The following is an 18485-nucleotide window of genomic DNA, read 5'->3' as shown; positions in this document are numbered from 1 at the left end:
CAGCAAGAACCTCCTTTGTGATGTTTAGTTTGGGTTCTGCCAGGTGTCCACTCCAGATCTTATTACAGCCTTGGCCTATGCATTGCACTGAAGAGTTGAATCTTGAGGGTGAGAGTGGTTTACCTTGAGACCAGGGCAGAATTTCATCAAGTGTGCCAGTAAAGAACACTTTGTAGAATAAGTATGGCTCCAATCAATGGAGAGCTTCTACCTTTTCTGCCATACAAAAACAAAGCTATTTGCTTCATGTTGGTGACATTGAGAAGTAAATGATTTTTTTCTATCTCAGCACCATTAAACTACTTTAAAATGATCATTAAAAGTAACATTCATCCTTGTTGGCCAAATAAATGAGTGAATTGTTAACCAATACATTGGAAGTAGAAATCCCAATTTCAACTCTGTGCATATGCATAGTTTGAATCACATGTTTCATATTTTTAATTTTCTTTGGTGGAGTTCCATCTGACTTGCATGATTATTGGCCGGTCTGCCAAGTTTTAAATTCCTATTGATGCGGAAGAGGACAGGTTCACTTTTTAGTTGGTGCTCTTTGCTCAGGCAGGTTCTGTGGATATCGCATTTGGTTGAGAATTTATCAAATTCCCTGCTCATAATGCAATCTTATTGAGCCCTTGTATCAATTGCATGTGATATACAGGATGCCTACTAAATGACAAAATACTTTCCCTGATTGGACTAATACAATAACAATAGTCCTATGAGCCAAGTGTTCAAAATCCACCAAAAGCTGTGAAATGGTCTTAGCATGAGTTATCTGCCTTCAGGTGACATATGAAGAAAATTTCAGAGAAAGAAATAATGAAAAATAAATAAAATCAGCTCTGAAGATGGAGCTCTGGTTCCTCTGCACACATGCTGCTAGACCTGCTGCATTTTTCCAGCAACTTCTGATTTTGTTTCTGATTTCCAGCATCCACAGTTTTCTTTTGTTTTTTTTCTGAAAAATAAATACCTGGATTTCAATTTTAATATGTATGTTTGACACTTGGAGACTGGCTTGCCAGTTAATGCATTACTTTGATTGAGTGGCTTACAAGTTTCCCTCAAGCCATTCACTGTCATGACGTGGAAATATATATTTGTTACTGAATCAAAATCCTGGAACTCTCTCCCTAACCACATTATGAGAATACTAACACCAAATGGACTGCAACCATTCAAGAAGACAGCTTACCACTATTTTCTGAAGGGCAACTAGGGATAGGCAATAAATACTGGTCCAACCAGTGACACCCACATGCCATGAATGAATATTTTTAAAATTGTGTTATTTACATGATTGCATATATACTGGGAAAAACAAGCCGAAAGAAAAGTGCTGGGTACAATCAACTGGCATTCTCAATAGATGGCAATGTTCATATTTGATATCATTCCTTTCTGAATGAATAGTGACTAATAGTAAAAAGTAAAGACTAGTTAGACAAATTGCAATTATGTAAATCCATTAATTTCTTAATGAATTGCACAATGGCTTTCTCTCTTGAAAATCTCTAGGTTAAAATGCCTTGCTGACGAAATAGAACTCATATTTAAAATCATACAAGGTGATGTGCTCAGTAATTGGAAAAAAGATTTTTTAAACCTTTTTTTTAATCACACTGTTCTATGATCTTATGGATTAAGCTCAATGCAACTCACCTGCATAACTCTGAAACTGCTTCAATTTGTTGACACTCTTCATTTTCAGAATAAATGCAGACTTCTTGTCTAATTGGAAGCAAAGATTTGAGTAACTATTGTATCTTACAGGATAGAAGCAGAGGAACAGAAATTTAAAAAGGAATGGAATGAAGACTGGGGACAACGAGAACAACCCAAAAGTCTGAAATCAGTTAGCACCGATGTTTCCCCTCACCCACCACCGAAAACTAAAAGTAAGATACCGAACAGCAATACTTTCACTCCAAACTTCAAGCTGCTATTCATGTTTTGTCAGCTACCGAGAGTATATTTCAAGTTGTAAAAGTCACAGCAAGGAATCCAGATGACAGCAAGTTATTCTTGTGAGAAATGGATCAGTAGAATCTGTATAATAGGATAAAAAAAAGTCAGTTCATGAAGCTCACATAAGTGCTTCACCTGTCTAGTTAGCCAATCCTAGGAAGATGACAGGACCACAAAAATTAATTGCTTGAATACAGCTTTTAATTCCCATGCTGCCTAGCTTTTGCTGAGGAGGAAAGAATTTAAATTCCACCTTTTAAATTTGATAAAAGACCCATCAATAGACTGCTGTGAAGTCAACCAACCATCCATTATGTCTTACTGAATGGCTTGCTGAATTCCAGGGCAACTAACCAAATATTATTTCGGTCCCACAATCTTATTCATCCTTTGCAGTCAGGTTTTTTGTAAATAGTCAAACCCTGGGTTTTAGACTGAGACCATATCCAAAAAACAGGAAAGGTCCAATGGTGGCTTACATTTTCCCTGTGGGAACCAAAAATGTTTTTGACCCTAAAAAGAAAATTACCTTCTTATGATACTTTCTTCAACTGTTCCTCTTTTTTTTCCTCCTGCAGTGGCAAAGCAGGAAATATTGGATTTACCCATAAGATGACCTAATATTGTTGTTGGGTCTTGATAATGTAATCCATGTGCGACAAAGGACCCCACTGGCTTTAGCCTGTGTCTTTATCTTGTCAAATGAGTCCAAAAAGCATCGATGAGATTCTCATATCTTTTGTATCTTTGCAAACAATCTTACAATTGTTGGGGAATCATGGGGAAAGAAATGGAAACATTAGAGAGGTGATTGTCAAACTATTTGAACCACATCACCAACTTTCTGTCATGGACAGTCCTGGAGTGGGACTTGAGCATAGAACTTCTAGCTCAGAGACAGGAGCAGTGCCCACTGAGTCGCAAGACTTCCTGGGTTCTTATTGCTAATTTAGTCTCCCTTGCATCTATTTTCCATCCAGTTAATGTACATATTGCAAATCAGCTTCAGTTCCTGCCTATCGCTCTGATCATCCTGTATTCTAAGCACAATATTAAAAGTTAGATTTTTTTTAACAATATGAAGGATCCTTAGTATCTACTGAAAATGTGATCACTAGTTTGTCAGACAAAGGCTCAAAAGTAGCATATTCGAAGGTCTTAATTATGATAGTGAATTAATTACAGTAGATCTGTAATGCCAATCTGAAGCATTCTCCTGATTGATGGGGACAGTTATACCATAGAACAGTTGAGATTTGTTTCTTAGATTGAAGTACATTAGTGATAGGTTGAAGGTTTAGTTTTATTACAGATATAACAGAATAATAGACAACATCTGTCCACTATGGAGAGTGTGTTGCTGGAAAAACACAGCAGGTCAGGCAGCATCCAAGGAGCAGGAGAATAGACATTTCAGGCCTGGGCCTTCATCAGGAATCTGGAAACATTCCTGATGAAGGGCTCCAGCCTGAAACGTTGATTTTCCTGCTCCTCGGAAGCTGCCTGACCTGCTGTGCTTTTCCAAAAACACACTCTCGACTCTGATCTTCAGCATCTGCAGACCTCACTTTCTCCTAACATCTGTCCTCTATCCATCACAACCAGTGGTAACCCTGTTAAACTTTGCTACTGCTAAAATTTTAATGAAGCATTCACAGCAATATTCAGCCAGACGTGCCAAGTGGATAGTCCATCACGTGTCCCCCGCATCACAAATACCTGTCCTTCAGCCAACTCACTTCATTTCACATATCTCAAGAAACAGGAGGCATTAGATACCACAAAGGCTATGGGCCCTGAAAATATTCGGGTAATAGTACTGAAGACTTGTGTTCCAGAACTTGGCGTTCCCTTGACCAAGCTGTTCCAGTACAGTGTTGAAAAATGTGGTGCTGGAAAAACACAGCAGGCCAGGCAGCATCTGAGGAGCAGGAGAATCAACGTTTCGGGCATAACCCCTTCTTCAGGACAGCCCTTCTTCCAGTACAGTTGCAACACTGGCATTTACATGACTATGTGGAAAATTGCCCAGGTATGTCCCATGCAGAAAAAGCAGAACAAATCCAACCCAGCCAATTACTGCCCCATCAGTAAACTCTCGATCAACAGCAAAGTAATGGAAGGTGTCATCAACAGTACTATCAAGCAGCACCTGGTCAGCAATAACCTGTTCAATGACACCCAGTTTAGGTTCCACCAGGGCCATTCAGCTCCTGACCTTGTTACAGCTTTGGTTCAAATATGGACAAAAAAGCTGAATTCCAGAGTGACAGCCCTTGATAGCATTTAATTTCACACTTCAACTGAGTGTGACATCATGGAGCCCTAGCCAACCTAGAATGGAGAGCAAATTCTCCGCTGGTTGACGTTGTACCTCGCACGAAGGAAGATGGCTGTGGTTGTCAGTCATTTCAGCTTCAGGACATCTCTGCAGGAGCTCCTCAGGATAGCATCCAAGGACCAACCACCTTCAGCTGCTTCAATGATGCTTTAATGACCTTCGCTCCATCATAAGGTCAGAAGTGGGGAGGTTTGCCAATGAATGCACAATGTTCAGCACCATTTGTGACTCCTCAGATACTGAAGTAATCTGTTTTCAAAAGCACCAAGATCTGGTCAAAATCCAAGTATGGGCTGAAAAGTAACATTTGCACTGCACAAATGCTAGGCCATGACCATCTTCAATAAGAGATAATCAAAACACCACCCTTGACATTCACTGGTGTTACCATCACTGAATCCCCCACTATCGACATCCTGGAGCTTATCTGGAAACTCAACTGGACTAAACATAGTGCCTATAAGAGCAGGTCAGAGGCTAGAAATACTGTGGCAAGTAACTCACTCCTGACTTCCCAGAGGCTGACCACCACCTACATGGAATACTCCCCACTTGCTCGGATGGGTGTAGCTCCAACAACACTCCAGAAGTTTGACACTATAGAGGAAAAAGTAGCCCGCTCTATTGGGACTACACCCACAAGCATCCATTCGCTCCACCAGTGACACTCAGTAGCAACAGTATGTACTATCTAGAAAATGCTGTGCAGGAATTCACCAAAGAATCTTAGACAGCACCTTACAACCACAGAACCACTTCCATTTAGAATTACAAGGGCAGCATATTCATGGGAATATCATCACTTTCAAGTTCCCCTGCAAGCCACTCACCATTCTGACTTGGAAATATATCACCATTCCTTCACTGTCACTGGGTCAAAATCCTGGAATTCCCTTCCTAAGGGCATTGTGGGTCAGCCTCCAGTATATGGATTGCAGTGGTTCATGGGCGGCACGGTAGCACAGTGGTTAGCACTGCTGCTTCACCGCACCAGAGACCCGGGTTCAATTCCCGCCTCAGGCGACTCTCTGTGTGGAGTTTGCACATTCTCCCCGTGTCTGCGTGGGTTTCCTCCGGGTGCTCCGGTTTCCTCCCACAATCCAAAAATGTGCAGGGGTTAGGTGAATTGGCCATGCTAAATTGCCCGTAGTGTTAGGTGAAGGGGTAAATGTAGGAGAATGGGTTTGGGTGGGTTACGCTTCGGCGGGTCGGAGTGGACTTGTTGGGCCGAAGGGCCTGTTTCCACACTGTAAGTAATCTAATCTAATCTAATCTAATCTAATCTAATCATGAAGGCAGTTCACCACCACCAACACAAGGGCTACTAGGGACAGGCAATATCCAACCAGTAAAAGAGGTTGGATATTGCCACCAACCAACACCTGCCTTCTATTACAACAGTATAATGAAACAAAGCATTTGATTTGTATTGTAGTTAAAAGCAGTAAAACTAGTCATTAGTTTTGGTATTCATATGTAATGCTTTCTATTCTTTGGCAATATGAGCAGTGAAGGGTAATACATACTGCCATTTCGATTGTATTGAAATTTTTCCTTTGTGAGAAAATGTCACAATGTTGAAGGTGCTAAGGATGTTACAAATTGCATTCCAGATTAGAACTGAAATGCAATGCTCATCAATATTTCATCATATTATTCAAGTGAGGGCTATGGGCTATAGTGGATGAAAAAGGCTATAAATTTAACCTCAATTAACTGCAACACTGGTTTATATTTTATTTAAACATTTCCTTCATGCTTACAGTGATGATTGATGTGGTAAAGAATGAAAGGTTTTCTGCTTTTTGCCTCTAGTGACAATGTCAAGCTTCCTCAGGTCTGGAAAAGACATAAATCAAATGCAGCATGGAATCCTTTCAGTAGGAAAATGTGCTGTCCTGTCAATAGTGTGAAATTCTTATCTGCCATACCAGCCATCCTCATATCTGTATGGATGCCAGATTAATATCAAACTGTGAACAATCTTGTGCTTTTGGTTTTTGGCCTGTGCTCTCGGTGGTGCCATTAGGCAAAGTTGAAGATGCAAATTGTGTGCTTGGCAGATGTGGAAGCCAAACTCATGATTCCACTGAATGATACAATAAGGTTCAAATGTATAATTAATGTTGAATCTTTAATTGCCAAGATTTAAAGTGTTATTTGTATACAAACACATTACCTTAGCACTGGCCTACAGAGGAGGAAAATTGGGTGAAACAACAGATGGCAGTATACCTCCAAAGAAAAGTTGTGTGACTCCAAAGAAAAGAATGACAAAATTCTCTGCGATAGGGACAGGTTATCATTGGAGTACTGGACTAGCAATCCGGCTGACTTGGTCTAAAGATTGTTTTTAAAAACTGTGGTTTAAACTCAATCAAACAAAAAAAAGCTGTAAAGAGTAAAATCAAGGATGGATTGTGATAAAAACGTTATGGGTCACTAATGTCCTAAAGGAAAGGAAAACTTTAGTCCCTACTGATCTGGCTTATTAAACTCTAATTTCACATAAACATAGTTGACTCTTAACTGGTCCAGCGAAAGAAAAAAAAAATGTATAAAACTTTTGGGAAATTGTAGTTTGTGACAAAAACTGACTTGTCATGCCACAATTGTGATTAGTTGAGACTTAATTAGGAAAAGGTTTAATTGCCACAGTTCAACATTAAGAGTTGTAAGGTTTGCAAAGTTTGTGAACTATATGGGTACATACAGTTAAATACTGTTTAACAAATATTGTGAATCTTAAAACAGAATATATGCAATATTTTTACTTTTAAATAATTTCTTCTGGGATTATTTAATAATTATTTGTCCCAGTTTGCTACCATGCATATTGAAATATTAATCCTCATAATATATATGCATTTAAAATTCTCCCCATGCAGTTGCCAAACAACACTTTAGTTTTTGTACATTTATATTACACCTTAGTATCAAGCTTTGCCATTATAACTTCCTATGTTTATATTGTAAACCTTCTGCTGATAGGGATGCTGCTATTGAAAATATATTGGCACAATTTCAATCCAGTTCTTCATGGTCATGGAATGGCAGTACAATACTGTTCCTATTCTGAGTGTGTAAGTGGCACAACATTATCATCATTCTTTCATCTCCTGAGATGGTGGTTATGCAGTGTTGGTGTGTTAAACATGGCCTGTTGGGGCTCAGGAGTGCCACTCTGGCATTGAAGACTCTGGTATTTGTTTCTGTCGAGGAAGTTTGTGGATTGAGGACATGGGAGATTCATGGTCCTATGCTTCTCTGAGCTTTCTTCATGGTCACCCAAACGTTTTGTTTCTGCTCATCTCTTCCAATGTGTCTTCAAACTGTTATCCAACAGAGGTCACAACTGTAGCTTGATGACTATCTCCCAGTTGTCCATGTCAATATTCACCACCAATTTGATAGCTAGCTTGCATGTTTCCTTTTAGCAGAAACATGGGTGCCCAGCAGGCTGTTACCCAGTGATAGTTCTTGGTACAAACCATCTTTGAACATACAGCATCATTTCATCTGATAGAGATGGTTAAATGAGTCCAGATATCATTGGCTTAGCAGTGAGTGTACGCTGATGGAATTAGCCTATTCCAATACTCTGTGATGAATTTGTCCTGCCATGAGATGCTCAGGGTAAGACTGAATCAGCAAAGCTGGAAACTATTCAGCTTTTGCTCCTGCCTGGAATATGTTGTCCAGTGATTACCTAGTGCTCCTGTAAAGTGCTGAGAGGTGTATGCCTCATGGTATGGTGATCTTAATCAGGTTGGCTATTGGTCCTCTACTCAACATAGACCTAATAGTGACAGAGTAAAGATTGAAAATCAGCATTACCACTGGATAGTCATAGCCACCTTTGAACAGGTAATAAGAAGTTACAAAGTGAGATTATTCAGATTGCGGGGAACACCATTAGTGACTTAATCATGCCATTCCTATTGGAAGCAATAGTATAGTCCAGTTTTGGGACTTGGAACAAAATTAATTCAAAAGTATGCAGTAAACTCTTCAAAGCTATAAAACTTATTTACTTTGTCAAACAAAAAAGAATTGTAAATGAGGGACAATTAAATTAAAGGTCCATTTGAGGCAACATCATCTTGGAGATGAGTGGAGCTTAGAAAGGATCTTTGATTTTGATTTATCTGGGTAATAGGGTAGGTTTTTAGATGCAGCATAGACCTTGATTAGTTTGAAATGAAGCCCACTAACTGAAGTTATCCAAAATAAATAGTCCTTAGGCAGACCTGCACTATAAGCAAATAAAACACTAAAATTGACTGCGTGAAAGATGAATGAGGTTTCATCTAATTCTGAATCTTGAGAGGATCACAAGCAGGAAGTTTGGATAGTTTGAACCTAGTGAGAGAATCTACAGGGTCGTCAGTCCCATATTGCAAAAGAAAGTAACCAGCAGATTAATGTGAAATTATTAGATAAGTAATTGGAACAAGGGACTGAGACTGCCATAATCCAGAGAGAATAAAAGTAAGTTTTACCTCTAAGGGGTCAATGACATATAATCTATAGTCTAAACTGGGGAGGGGACTGCAGAGTATAAATAATTTTAAGAATGATGTCCAGTATAAGAAAATTCTTGAAGGCTAGGAATTCTAGGAAGTATTAATGACACATTAGTACTTATGACAGTAAAGTCGGTAGAGTAGTGGACAGTATGGAAGAATGTTGCAGGTTTCGGGGGGCCTTGGATAAACTGCAGAATTGGGCTGAGAGGTGGCAAATGGAGTTCAATGCAGATAAATATGAGGTGATTCACTTTGGGAAGGATAACATGTAGGCAGAATACTGGGTCAATGAAAAGATTTTTGGTAGCGTGGATGTGTAGAGGGATCTTGGAGTCCATATACATAGATCCCTGAAAGTTGCCACCTCGGTTGATAATGCTGTTAAGAAGGCATACGGTGTGTTAGGTTTTATTGGTAGAGGGATTGAGTTCCAGAGCTGTAATGTCATGCTGCAACTTTACAAAACGCTAGTGCGGTTGATTAGGAATATTGTACACGGTTCTGGTCACGTCATTACAGAATGTGGAAGCATTGGAAAAGGTGCAGAGGAGATTTACCAGGATGTTGCCTGGTCTGGAGGGAAGGTCTTATGAGGAAAGGCTGAGAGATTTGAGTCTTCTCATTGGAAAGAAAAAGGCTAAGAGTGGATTTGATAGAGACATACAAGATGATCAGAAAATTAGATAGGGTAGACAGTGAAAGTCTTTTTCCTAGGATGATGTGTGTACGAGGGGGCATAACTACAAATTAAGGGGTGATAGACTTAAGACAGATGTCAGACAAATGCTCTTTACTCAGAGTGGCAAGGGTGTGGAATGCCCTGCCTGCCAACATAGTTAACTCAGCCACATTGGGGGCATTTAAACAATCCTTGGATAAGCACATGGATGATGATGGGATAGTGTAGGGGGATGGGTTTAGATTAGTTCACAGGTCGGTGCAACATCAAGGGCCAAAGGGCCTGTTCTGCACTGACTTGTTCTGTGTTCTCTGTTCTATATATACGCAAGTAATAATTGTGTTCCTAAGACCAGCTTGCTGGTGAAAACGTAGGGTGTTAACTTTAAAACAAGTAGTGTTTTGAAGAAGTTGAAATCCGCCTATTCCACCCCAAAAAGTAGTGCCAAAGAAGCCAAAAATAAATTTATTATTGATTTTTTTATTTACAAATAAGTAATTTCTGTTGTTTTCTTGCAGTACAGAAAAGAAAACTAATTAGCAGCAGAGCATATATTAAATGACTATGAACATCCATGACACCATAAAGCTCCTTGTCATCAAAACTAAATTTCATGTCCTAATCTGCTTCTTGGATGGCATTATCAGTATCACCAACAATCACGTCATCATCAGCCATATCCTTCCACAAATAATTATTCTCTTGCCACCAAATGTATTGAATATTCCACATTTCTTGAATGATCTGAGGACAATCACTACTGATTACAACCCATTCACACAGGATTACGAACATCAGGCTGCCTCTGTTGGTGAATGTTTTCTCTTCTTCAGTCAACCAGACATTCTACTTTTTCTTTGTCATGTTATCCTGGAAGATCTTGTTTTGCGAAATATCAATTGTCGAATAAGACTGGTTAGACCGCCAGGCTTCATTACAATTCTGGTGTTTTACAGCTTGACATCAGTAATGAAATTGACAAAGTGTGATCTGAATAAGTCCCAGCTGAGAAGACATTTTCTTTAATGAAATCCTCCTGTTTGGAAACTCCAAACATTGCACAAAAATACTTTCAAGCGACATTCACCATATATTACTGTGAGAATGGACAATGCTTCTCAGACATTGCTGCTTTTTGGAGGATTTTTCTCTTTATTATCAACATTAGCCTAAGTTTTTTTTCCAGTTGGACAAACACAATAGCACTACTGTGTACAGAGGAATGTCGATTATCCGAAGGATACTGGCATGGAGTATTTCGTTCAGTTAATCGAATTCCAGATAGTCAAATGTCAAATAACATAGTTTAGCCAAGCATCAGGACCTTGCGATCTTGCCAGATAATCCAATATTCGGATGATTGTGGTTCCTCCATATCAAAATTTTCATGGCTAGTTGGCTTCACCACCATCATTTTCACGGACTGTTTGACTGGCTGGCGTATTAAAATTCATTGGAATCCCGTCTACATTCCTAATACAAACCAAACTTTGTCCAATCGTTTGTCTGTGTTTGACTGGACGCCACTGAAATGCAATAAACCTGTCATTAACTTCTGCTAGGAGACACTCCAAAGCCTTGTTCTTTTGTCACAATGCAGTATCATTTCTCTTCATAAAACTGTACTACCTAAAATGCTTTATCTTGCTTACTTCATTGAGAAGGTTTGGATAGACCCGTGAAAAGTTAAGAGTCCATTCTGGTGATTTTTATTAAAATATTTTTCCCGTTCAATTTTTCTCTGGTTTTCCTCCGTTAAATATTGATACTTGCTGTCTGACTCCAGTTTGATAAAACACTCTCTCTCGGTTCATTTCATCACTATGTGTCCACCCGACTCCTTCCTGCTTCCTTTAGTTCCTCCTCCTGTTCCTCTTTATCCTCTTACTCCTGAATTGGCATTCACATCAATGGAAGCAATGGATTAAAAACATTGAGAAGCAATAAGGGCACCAGAAGCACTGTGCGTGAAGGCTGATTGCATACTAACAATGTTTCAAGGGGCTCCACGGCTCTCACTGTGGGTTCACTTCGCTGACGTGGTGGACTGATCATGGGGGAGTCTCTATCTTCAAATATGTAGGTAGAGCCAACTAGCACAGGATGAATACATTGTGGCTGCTGGCATGATGATGGACATTCATCAAAAGCATAATCTTGGCAGGGTCTCATGCAAACGGAATATTTTTTGAAATAGGAGCCGTTGTGATTCTACTAGTATATTGACATGAGATTCCCATAAATCATGTGCAATCAGTGATGCTGTAAAGCAGGAGGAACTTTGCTATCAAAGAGAAAACCTTGTATTCTCTCATCCTACTTGTTCTCCTTAGCAAAGGACAATGAACTACTTGTGCCTTGAGTAGATAAACATGACTTCTTGACTGATGCGATGATGACACCCTGTTAAATATTGCCAATGTCCCCTACTCCCATCTGGAACTTTGAAGAACCCAGTAGTGTAAAATTGAGGGCGATGGTGACAGTCACTTTGCCAAATACTGAACCTGAGTCACTTCAGGCGCTGCTGCTGGGCGAGGTAAAGTTGAAAAGACTTTTTTTGGAATCCTTAGCAAAAAGGAGGAGCACTCGCTTTGGGTAACGTTAAAAATAATCCTTAAATGGCAGAAACATTGAGTATTTTCTGTCAGAGTGACAAAAATAAATAAGTGTTGCTTGAGAAACACAACTTTGATTTCCTTATAATCCAGTTATTTACGCCATGGCTATTTAACCTGAAGGTACTAACTAATTTGACCAGGTACTTGTGTCTCCATGTCAAGCATCTTGAAACATTTTTTGATTTTGTTAAAACCAATGCATAGAGGAGTATTATGACTCAGTTACAATAATTGATCTGCCTCACTTATAAATATTTCTTTGCCAACATCATATAGTCATGTATTGTTCAGATTTTCTTTGGTGCAACGCAAAATCCCAGAAAACATTTGATGTCTGTACTCTAGAATACTGTGACATCTTCAGAAATCTGCAACTGTGATTCCCTACAGTGCAATGCCCTGATTTCAATTATGGAGCTGTGTACAGTCACCAATTGTAGAACACAACTTCCAGTAGGAAAGGAAAAATATATGCCAACAGCTCTATTGTAATAAAATCATGTCACTTGCAATATAGAAGGTGGGATAATCTTTTTACTGAAAATCAATCATTTCTTCCATGCTTTTTTGACACTAACACATTAACAGGGATCAGTGCAAAATCCCTGCTCAGTTTGTTTTCTATAACTGTATATGGAACTACTGGGCAAAACTTTTCCAAGGTCAATTTGTGGAGGAAGATTGTTTGGGTAAAGCCACTGGCTTTCATCAAAGGTAATTCTGTGATATTCTCTAAAATAGATTGCATTTACAAGAAACCCATTTAGAAATGTCAATATTTTAAATGTAGAAGTGTTACTTTTTTTCTCTTTCTACTCATTAAAAAAAAAATGCTCTCTTAGAAGTGAGGCAACATCTGAATGTGCATTGATACTGCCTGACACCGAATCAATTCCTAAGTTATTTTCATTCAGAAAATGCAGCATAACATTCATTGTTCCAGCATCATAAGTTTTGTAAACAAATCTTGTTCTCTCCTTCCATTATTCTTCTTTCCCAGAAGACCATAAGACTGATGATCTTCAGCTAGCAATGGATCAAGTGGCTGAACCAAGAATGGAGCTGAAAAAGGAGCAGGTTTGGGTAGCCAGTATTATAGCTTTGGGGCTGAGCATATGTGCTGTATTTAAATTTCACCTGCCAATCAAAAAAATGCTTCCTAAAACTGGGATGTGGTGTGCCACAAGATCTGCAAAAGTTTAGAACCTCTTTCTCCTGCCTCCAAGATGATTTAAAACTCACATATGAAAAGTGCAACAACTAATTTTGTTTGAAAGCAAGGGAATATTTTCATGCAGAAGTCTAAAAGCATAAAATGTCTGTATCTTCTAGTTATCAAAACTTTACATCTGAATTCTATGCTTTCAAATACAGTCAGATTTTCATATAATGTAGCTGTCACTTACTTAGGACAAAATCAGAGATGTTTTAATTGAGCTTCTCAAGCATGGTGTTATTTTCCATGCTTCATTGGTGACTATCTTGTAGATGTCAGCAGAAACAAGTGATATTGAAATGTGATGTGAGGTCTGGCGTACTCAGGACTAGAGCACTCATCTCAAAGGCTTGACTTTCTGAACTTCAGAAATGATCAGAATGAGAGGACAACAGCTTGCAAGGTATAGTACAGTTTGGTAAAGATTATTCAGCATTCCACACAACATAAATTTTTTTTCCAGTTAAGGAGTTATGGCAATCACAGGACTGTGCATGTGTGCCGACACAGCACAGACTGCATTCTATGTTGAATAATTCATGCTACGTTACATTAACATCATTACTTTTCTCTTTTACTTTTAGCAATTGGTTGGTTTTATCGGTATGATGGCAAATATCCCACTACCCGAAAGGTAGAGAGTCTTAATAGTGTGCCAAGCTGCTTTTGTTTGCTTGTTTGTTTGTTTCTGTGTGGATTCACTTTAATTTTATCTGAATTCTGATTTCTTTTTCTGACAGTGCTGTTTCAATTTCAAGTACTTCATGAAAGTACATGTCATCACTTTGTTGTGTCATAATGACTGTCCAGAGAAGTTAGCTTGTGAATTAATGGTACATGGTAATCAAAATATTTGAATGATGTATCTCACTTACAACTAAATAAAACTATGAACAATAACCTGTCCACAATCCTGATAAGCTGAATATATCGCAAACTTGAGGACTCAGTACTTCAAGTGATACATAAAACACAGCCTGCCACCATTAAAAAGGCACTGATTCAGAATCTGAAAGCTGACATTGGGTGTTAACAGCTCCATAGGCGCACACCTATTCTTCATGAGTGAGCTTAGAATGTGAACGTAAACATGTTATTCAACTGTAACAGGCATCACAATTTGCAATGTCCTGCCCAACAAGGTACACATAAGCATATTTTATATAGTTAGTAAAAGATAGTGATCAGAAGTGAATTCATTGCAGAAGTAACACACTTTAGCGTCTCAATATTCTCCTCAATCAATGTCAGCTAATTCAGCACATAAAGGAGAATTAAATTAATACTTTCCTGCTCTGCATCTGCATACAAACTTTTATATCACTGTCTTAATTTTAGTAAATTCTACATCCTAGTGGAAGAAAAAAACAAAGAGTCATTTGAAATTCCTATCAGAAAGACAGAAATGGTTCAGAGAATCCTTTGTGAAGTTGTCATTGAAAATCTTGGCAATTTTAAGCACCGAACTGTGCTTGAATGTCAGCAGGCAGTTGCTTCCCTATCCTGTGTGGAAAGCAGCAGCTGGTGGATTGGGGAGACTTGGAGGTAGCAAACAGGCAGCTAGATGTGAGAGCAGAGGTTGTTATAAGGCTGTTGTGTAGTGATGGCATGAGCAGCACAATCTTTTTTAGTGTGGGACCCGAATGTTTGGCTTTTTTACAGCTAAAGCTGTTGGGACAGTATGGATGATGCTGTGCTCGAAAGACATATAAAATTTTACCTGGCTCCTGTATATGTAATCCATCCCTACATTGCATTTATTAAGAGAGTCCTCTGGAAGACATGACAGAGTTATCTGTTTTCTAAATTAAGAAGCATTGAAATGATGGGAATTTCTAAGACTGTTGAAAGAGACAGAATTAATAAGAAACAACTTAGATAATCCTTTCCATTAATATAGCTTTTTCTGTTTATTGCTGACCACATTATGCTTTTCATTGTATACTTTCCACTAACATTAAAATTTTGCTGGGATTTGAATTTGCCTGGTGATTTTCAGGCACTCTCAGACTTGCAATTCATGTTTGAAGTATCCATTTTAATACCAGTGTACAATAATGCCCAATTACCTACTATGCATAATAAATTTTAAAAATTGTGTTGTTGGTGACCTCTGCTGTCAGTTTTAAAAAATACATAAATTGAAAACCTTAGCTAAAGTATGTAACTAAATAACAGATTAATCATTGATGTATACCAAATTCCTGATATTTGTTTATGCTTCGAGTGATTGTAAGAAATGTTACAAAATTAAACAGTCAGCAGTCATGTGTATAATAAGCCACAAGTGCTAAACAGGTATTGAACAAACTTTGATTTATTTATTCTTTAATGGGTGTCACTAGCCATTTGCAATGTTTGTTGTCCATCCCTAATTGCCCTTGAACTGAGTGGTTTGCCAGCTCAATTCAGAGGGCAGTTAAGAGTGAACACCATTTTTCATAAGTCCATATTATAGGCCAACCGACTTCTTTTCCTAAGGAACATAGTGAACCAGATGGATTTTTAACAACAATCAATGGTCATTGTCTCCATTAGTAAGACTAGTTTTGTATTCCAGATTTATGAATTGAATTTAAATTTCACCAGCTGCCATGGTAGGATATCAAACTGTGTACTCAGAGCATTATTATGAGTCTAGATTATAGGGCCTATGACATAACCACTACACCACCATTTGTTCTACACATATGGCATTGAGGTAGGAAAATGTTGTACCATTTCAGTATTGGTTCAGCATGATATTATTGGAATATTTAATGCATTTTATATATTGAGAAAAAAAATTAAATGAAGCAAATCATTGGCAGATGGATGCATGGTGAAATGGCACTGAAAGACATTATTTTAAATAAACTCTCCAATAGAACAAATAAAAAATATAAATGGTCAGTGACACTGGAATAATTTTGAGCCTGTGCCGTTTTCAATTGCTTTTTCCTCTTTTAATTGTCCCTTGTTCCACTTCTTACATAAACCACCAGTCACCCATCAAGCTGAGGAGAGTTAAAATACTAACTAGTGTGATTGACCTCACCCATGTTGTGCCCCCAGTGAAACACAATGTAACGAATAAGGTAACTACAAGCTGAACACTGACATTGAGGACCATGACTGTTCTTCATTTCTTATAGCCTTAATTTTCTCTCAATTGACACGGAAGGAAGGAATCACAAAAGGATGGCAGGGAAATTTAATATATAATTCCTTAACGATTGCTTATTTACAATATATCTATATTGTACATCCATGTTTTGAATTTCATATGTGTTGAGGAATGAAGATTTTGTCATCTCAATGTCTATCTATTCTATTATATTTCTATTGCTGTGGCTGTGGTGGGTCTAATTTTTGAGTAGTTTGCAGTGGTTGTAATTTAGAGTTTCTTCATGAACATATCTCCATATTAAAACTTCTAAGAAAGGGAAGGAGAGGAAGAGGTCCAAAGCTGAAATATTATTTGACCAGAGGAAGAATAAGAAGGAGCTGGAATTTGAACAGAAACTCGCAAAAGAAAAAGAGGAGATGCTGGAGAAAGAAAAACAATTGAAAATAAATCGACTGGTCCAAGAGGTATATTGGCACTGCAGGTGGTCACATCAATTACTTCTAAGTAATATCTTGTGTGATTTCACAACTGAAATCATCCTCTGGTATGTAGAGTTAATGATAACTATTCTTATCTATATTCAAAGATGTTTTTAAATAGTATAAAATAGATATCAAACTAATTACCTAACATTACCAAGTATAAAACCAAAACAAATTGCTACAGAAGCTCAGCAGATTTGACAGTATCAATGGAGAGGAAGCAGAGTTAATGTTTCCAGTCTGGAACAGTTAACATTTTGATTCTAGATCTAGCTCAAAATGTTAACTCTATTTTCTCTCCATTGATACTGTCAGACCTGCTGAGTTTCTCCAGCAATTAGTTTTTGTTTCAGATCATCAGTATCTGCAGTTCTTTGCTTTATTGCAGATATTATCTCAGTAAATCCAGTGGATTTTCATATAGTTTTGTATTTTTACAGATTGACAAATAAGTATGATATTTGATAATATTAAAGGTGAAATGAGAGGAATTTCTCAGGGGGAGGATAGGTTGAAGATTGCAATGCATTTGTTTGGAGGTGCTTGTTAAGTAATGTGTAATTCAATGTTACTGGAAGGTATATTGAGGAATGCACACTTCTTTCATATTGTTGAAGAATGCACAAGTTATTTGGACATTTTTTCGTGGAGTTTACTTTATTTTATTGCTGCAAGAATATTTCTTTTTCTGTGAAAGGGTTCAGCAACCAGATGTCTAGAAATGAGTTACATTTAACCTACTTGAGTGTTTTCAATATATTAGTCCTAAATAACATAAAATTTCCCAAAACTGAAAGAATGATATTAGTAATTTTTCTGGCTTCATTGAAGATTACTGAACTAGAATTGATTTACATGAGACATTTATTCACTTTAATCTAAATGGGAGACAAAATCAACTTCACCCACCCAATTTGCTTAATTTATCTTCTATGCCTCCACATAATGCCCTGTTAAAATTAACTATATGAATTTTAAGGTTTCTCTGTATTTACTATTAGCCCCTGTTCTGATGTACCTCAAATTCATAGTACTTAAATCTTATTTGAATGTAAAGATGGCCTTCAATGAAGCCAATTTATAAAACCATTGTTCTTAGCCACTTACGCCAGGTTTTCAAATCAAGAACAAGCAATCCACATTGACAATATGTTTTTAAAAGCTGGTGCATGTCATAAATAGAACGCTTATTTTTACAAGGTATGAAGCACAGTTATATCTGTCAAACTGTGTGTGCCTCTACTATAGAATTGTAAAGTGAAAGGTACTTCTTTTTTCTTTACACCCATATATCTGTTGATAAAATATGTTCCTATAGAAATATTATTTGACACATGCATGTTAACTGGTCTCAATTACAGAGAGGTTTCCTGATGTTGGAAAAGAATGGATGGGTCAGATAGAGCAAGAAGATGTCCTCATGTCTGTGTTGGTACAAGTTTTCGCTAATCTCAACAATACAACAGTATAGACAAAATAATTAACCTCTGTGACTCTGTACTAGGATGGACCAATCAGTAAGGGTTCCTGTTCTTTA

The 18485-nt window shown here is 37.8% G+C and overlaps 1 protein-coding gene across 2 annotated transcripts in view; it reads left to right on the top strand.

The window, feature by feature from the left end:
• Positions 1-18485, top strand: part of ush1c (Usher syndrome 1C) — a 212481-nt gene that overhangs the window by 99992 nt on the left and 94004 nt on the right. For both annotated transcript variants that reach the window (XM_043705961.2, XM_087996593.1), the window contains exons 14-16: positions 1777-1901; positions 13942-13991; positions 16778-16930. In XM_043705961.2, the coding sequence (XP_043561896.2) occupies positions 1777-1901; positions 13942-13991; positions 16778-16930 (328 nt within the window). The remainder of the gene's footprint in view (positions 1-1776; positions 1902-13941; positions 13992-16777; positions 16931-18485) is intronic.

This window comes from Chiloscyllium plagiosum, unplaced genomic scaffold (genome assembly GCF_037043375.1).
Source record: "Chiloscyllium plagiosum isolate Xiang-an unplaced genomic scaffold, Cpla_swu_hap1 HiC_scaffold_18, whole genome shotgun sequence".
Classification (NCBI taxonomy): Eukaryota; Metazoa; Chordata; class Chondrichthyes; order Orectolobiformes; family Hemiscylliidae; genus Chiloscyllium; species Chiloscyllium plagiosum.
The sequence above is the reverse complement of the archived record's forward strand: the minus strand, read 5'-3'. Positions and strand labels throughout refer to the sequence as shown.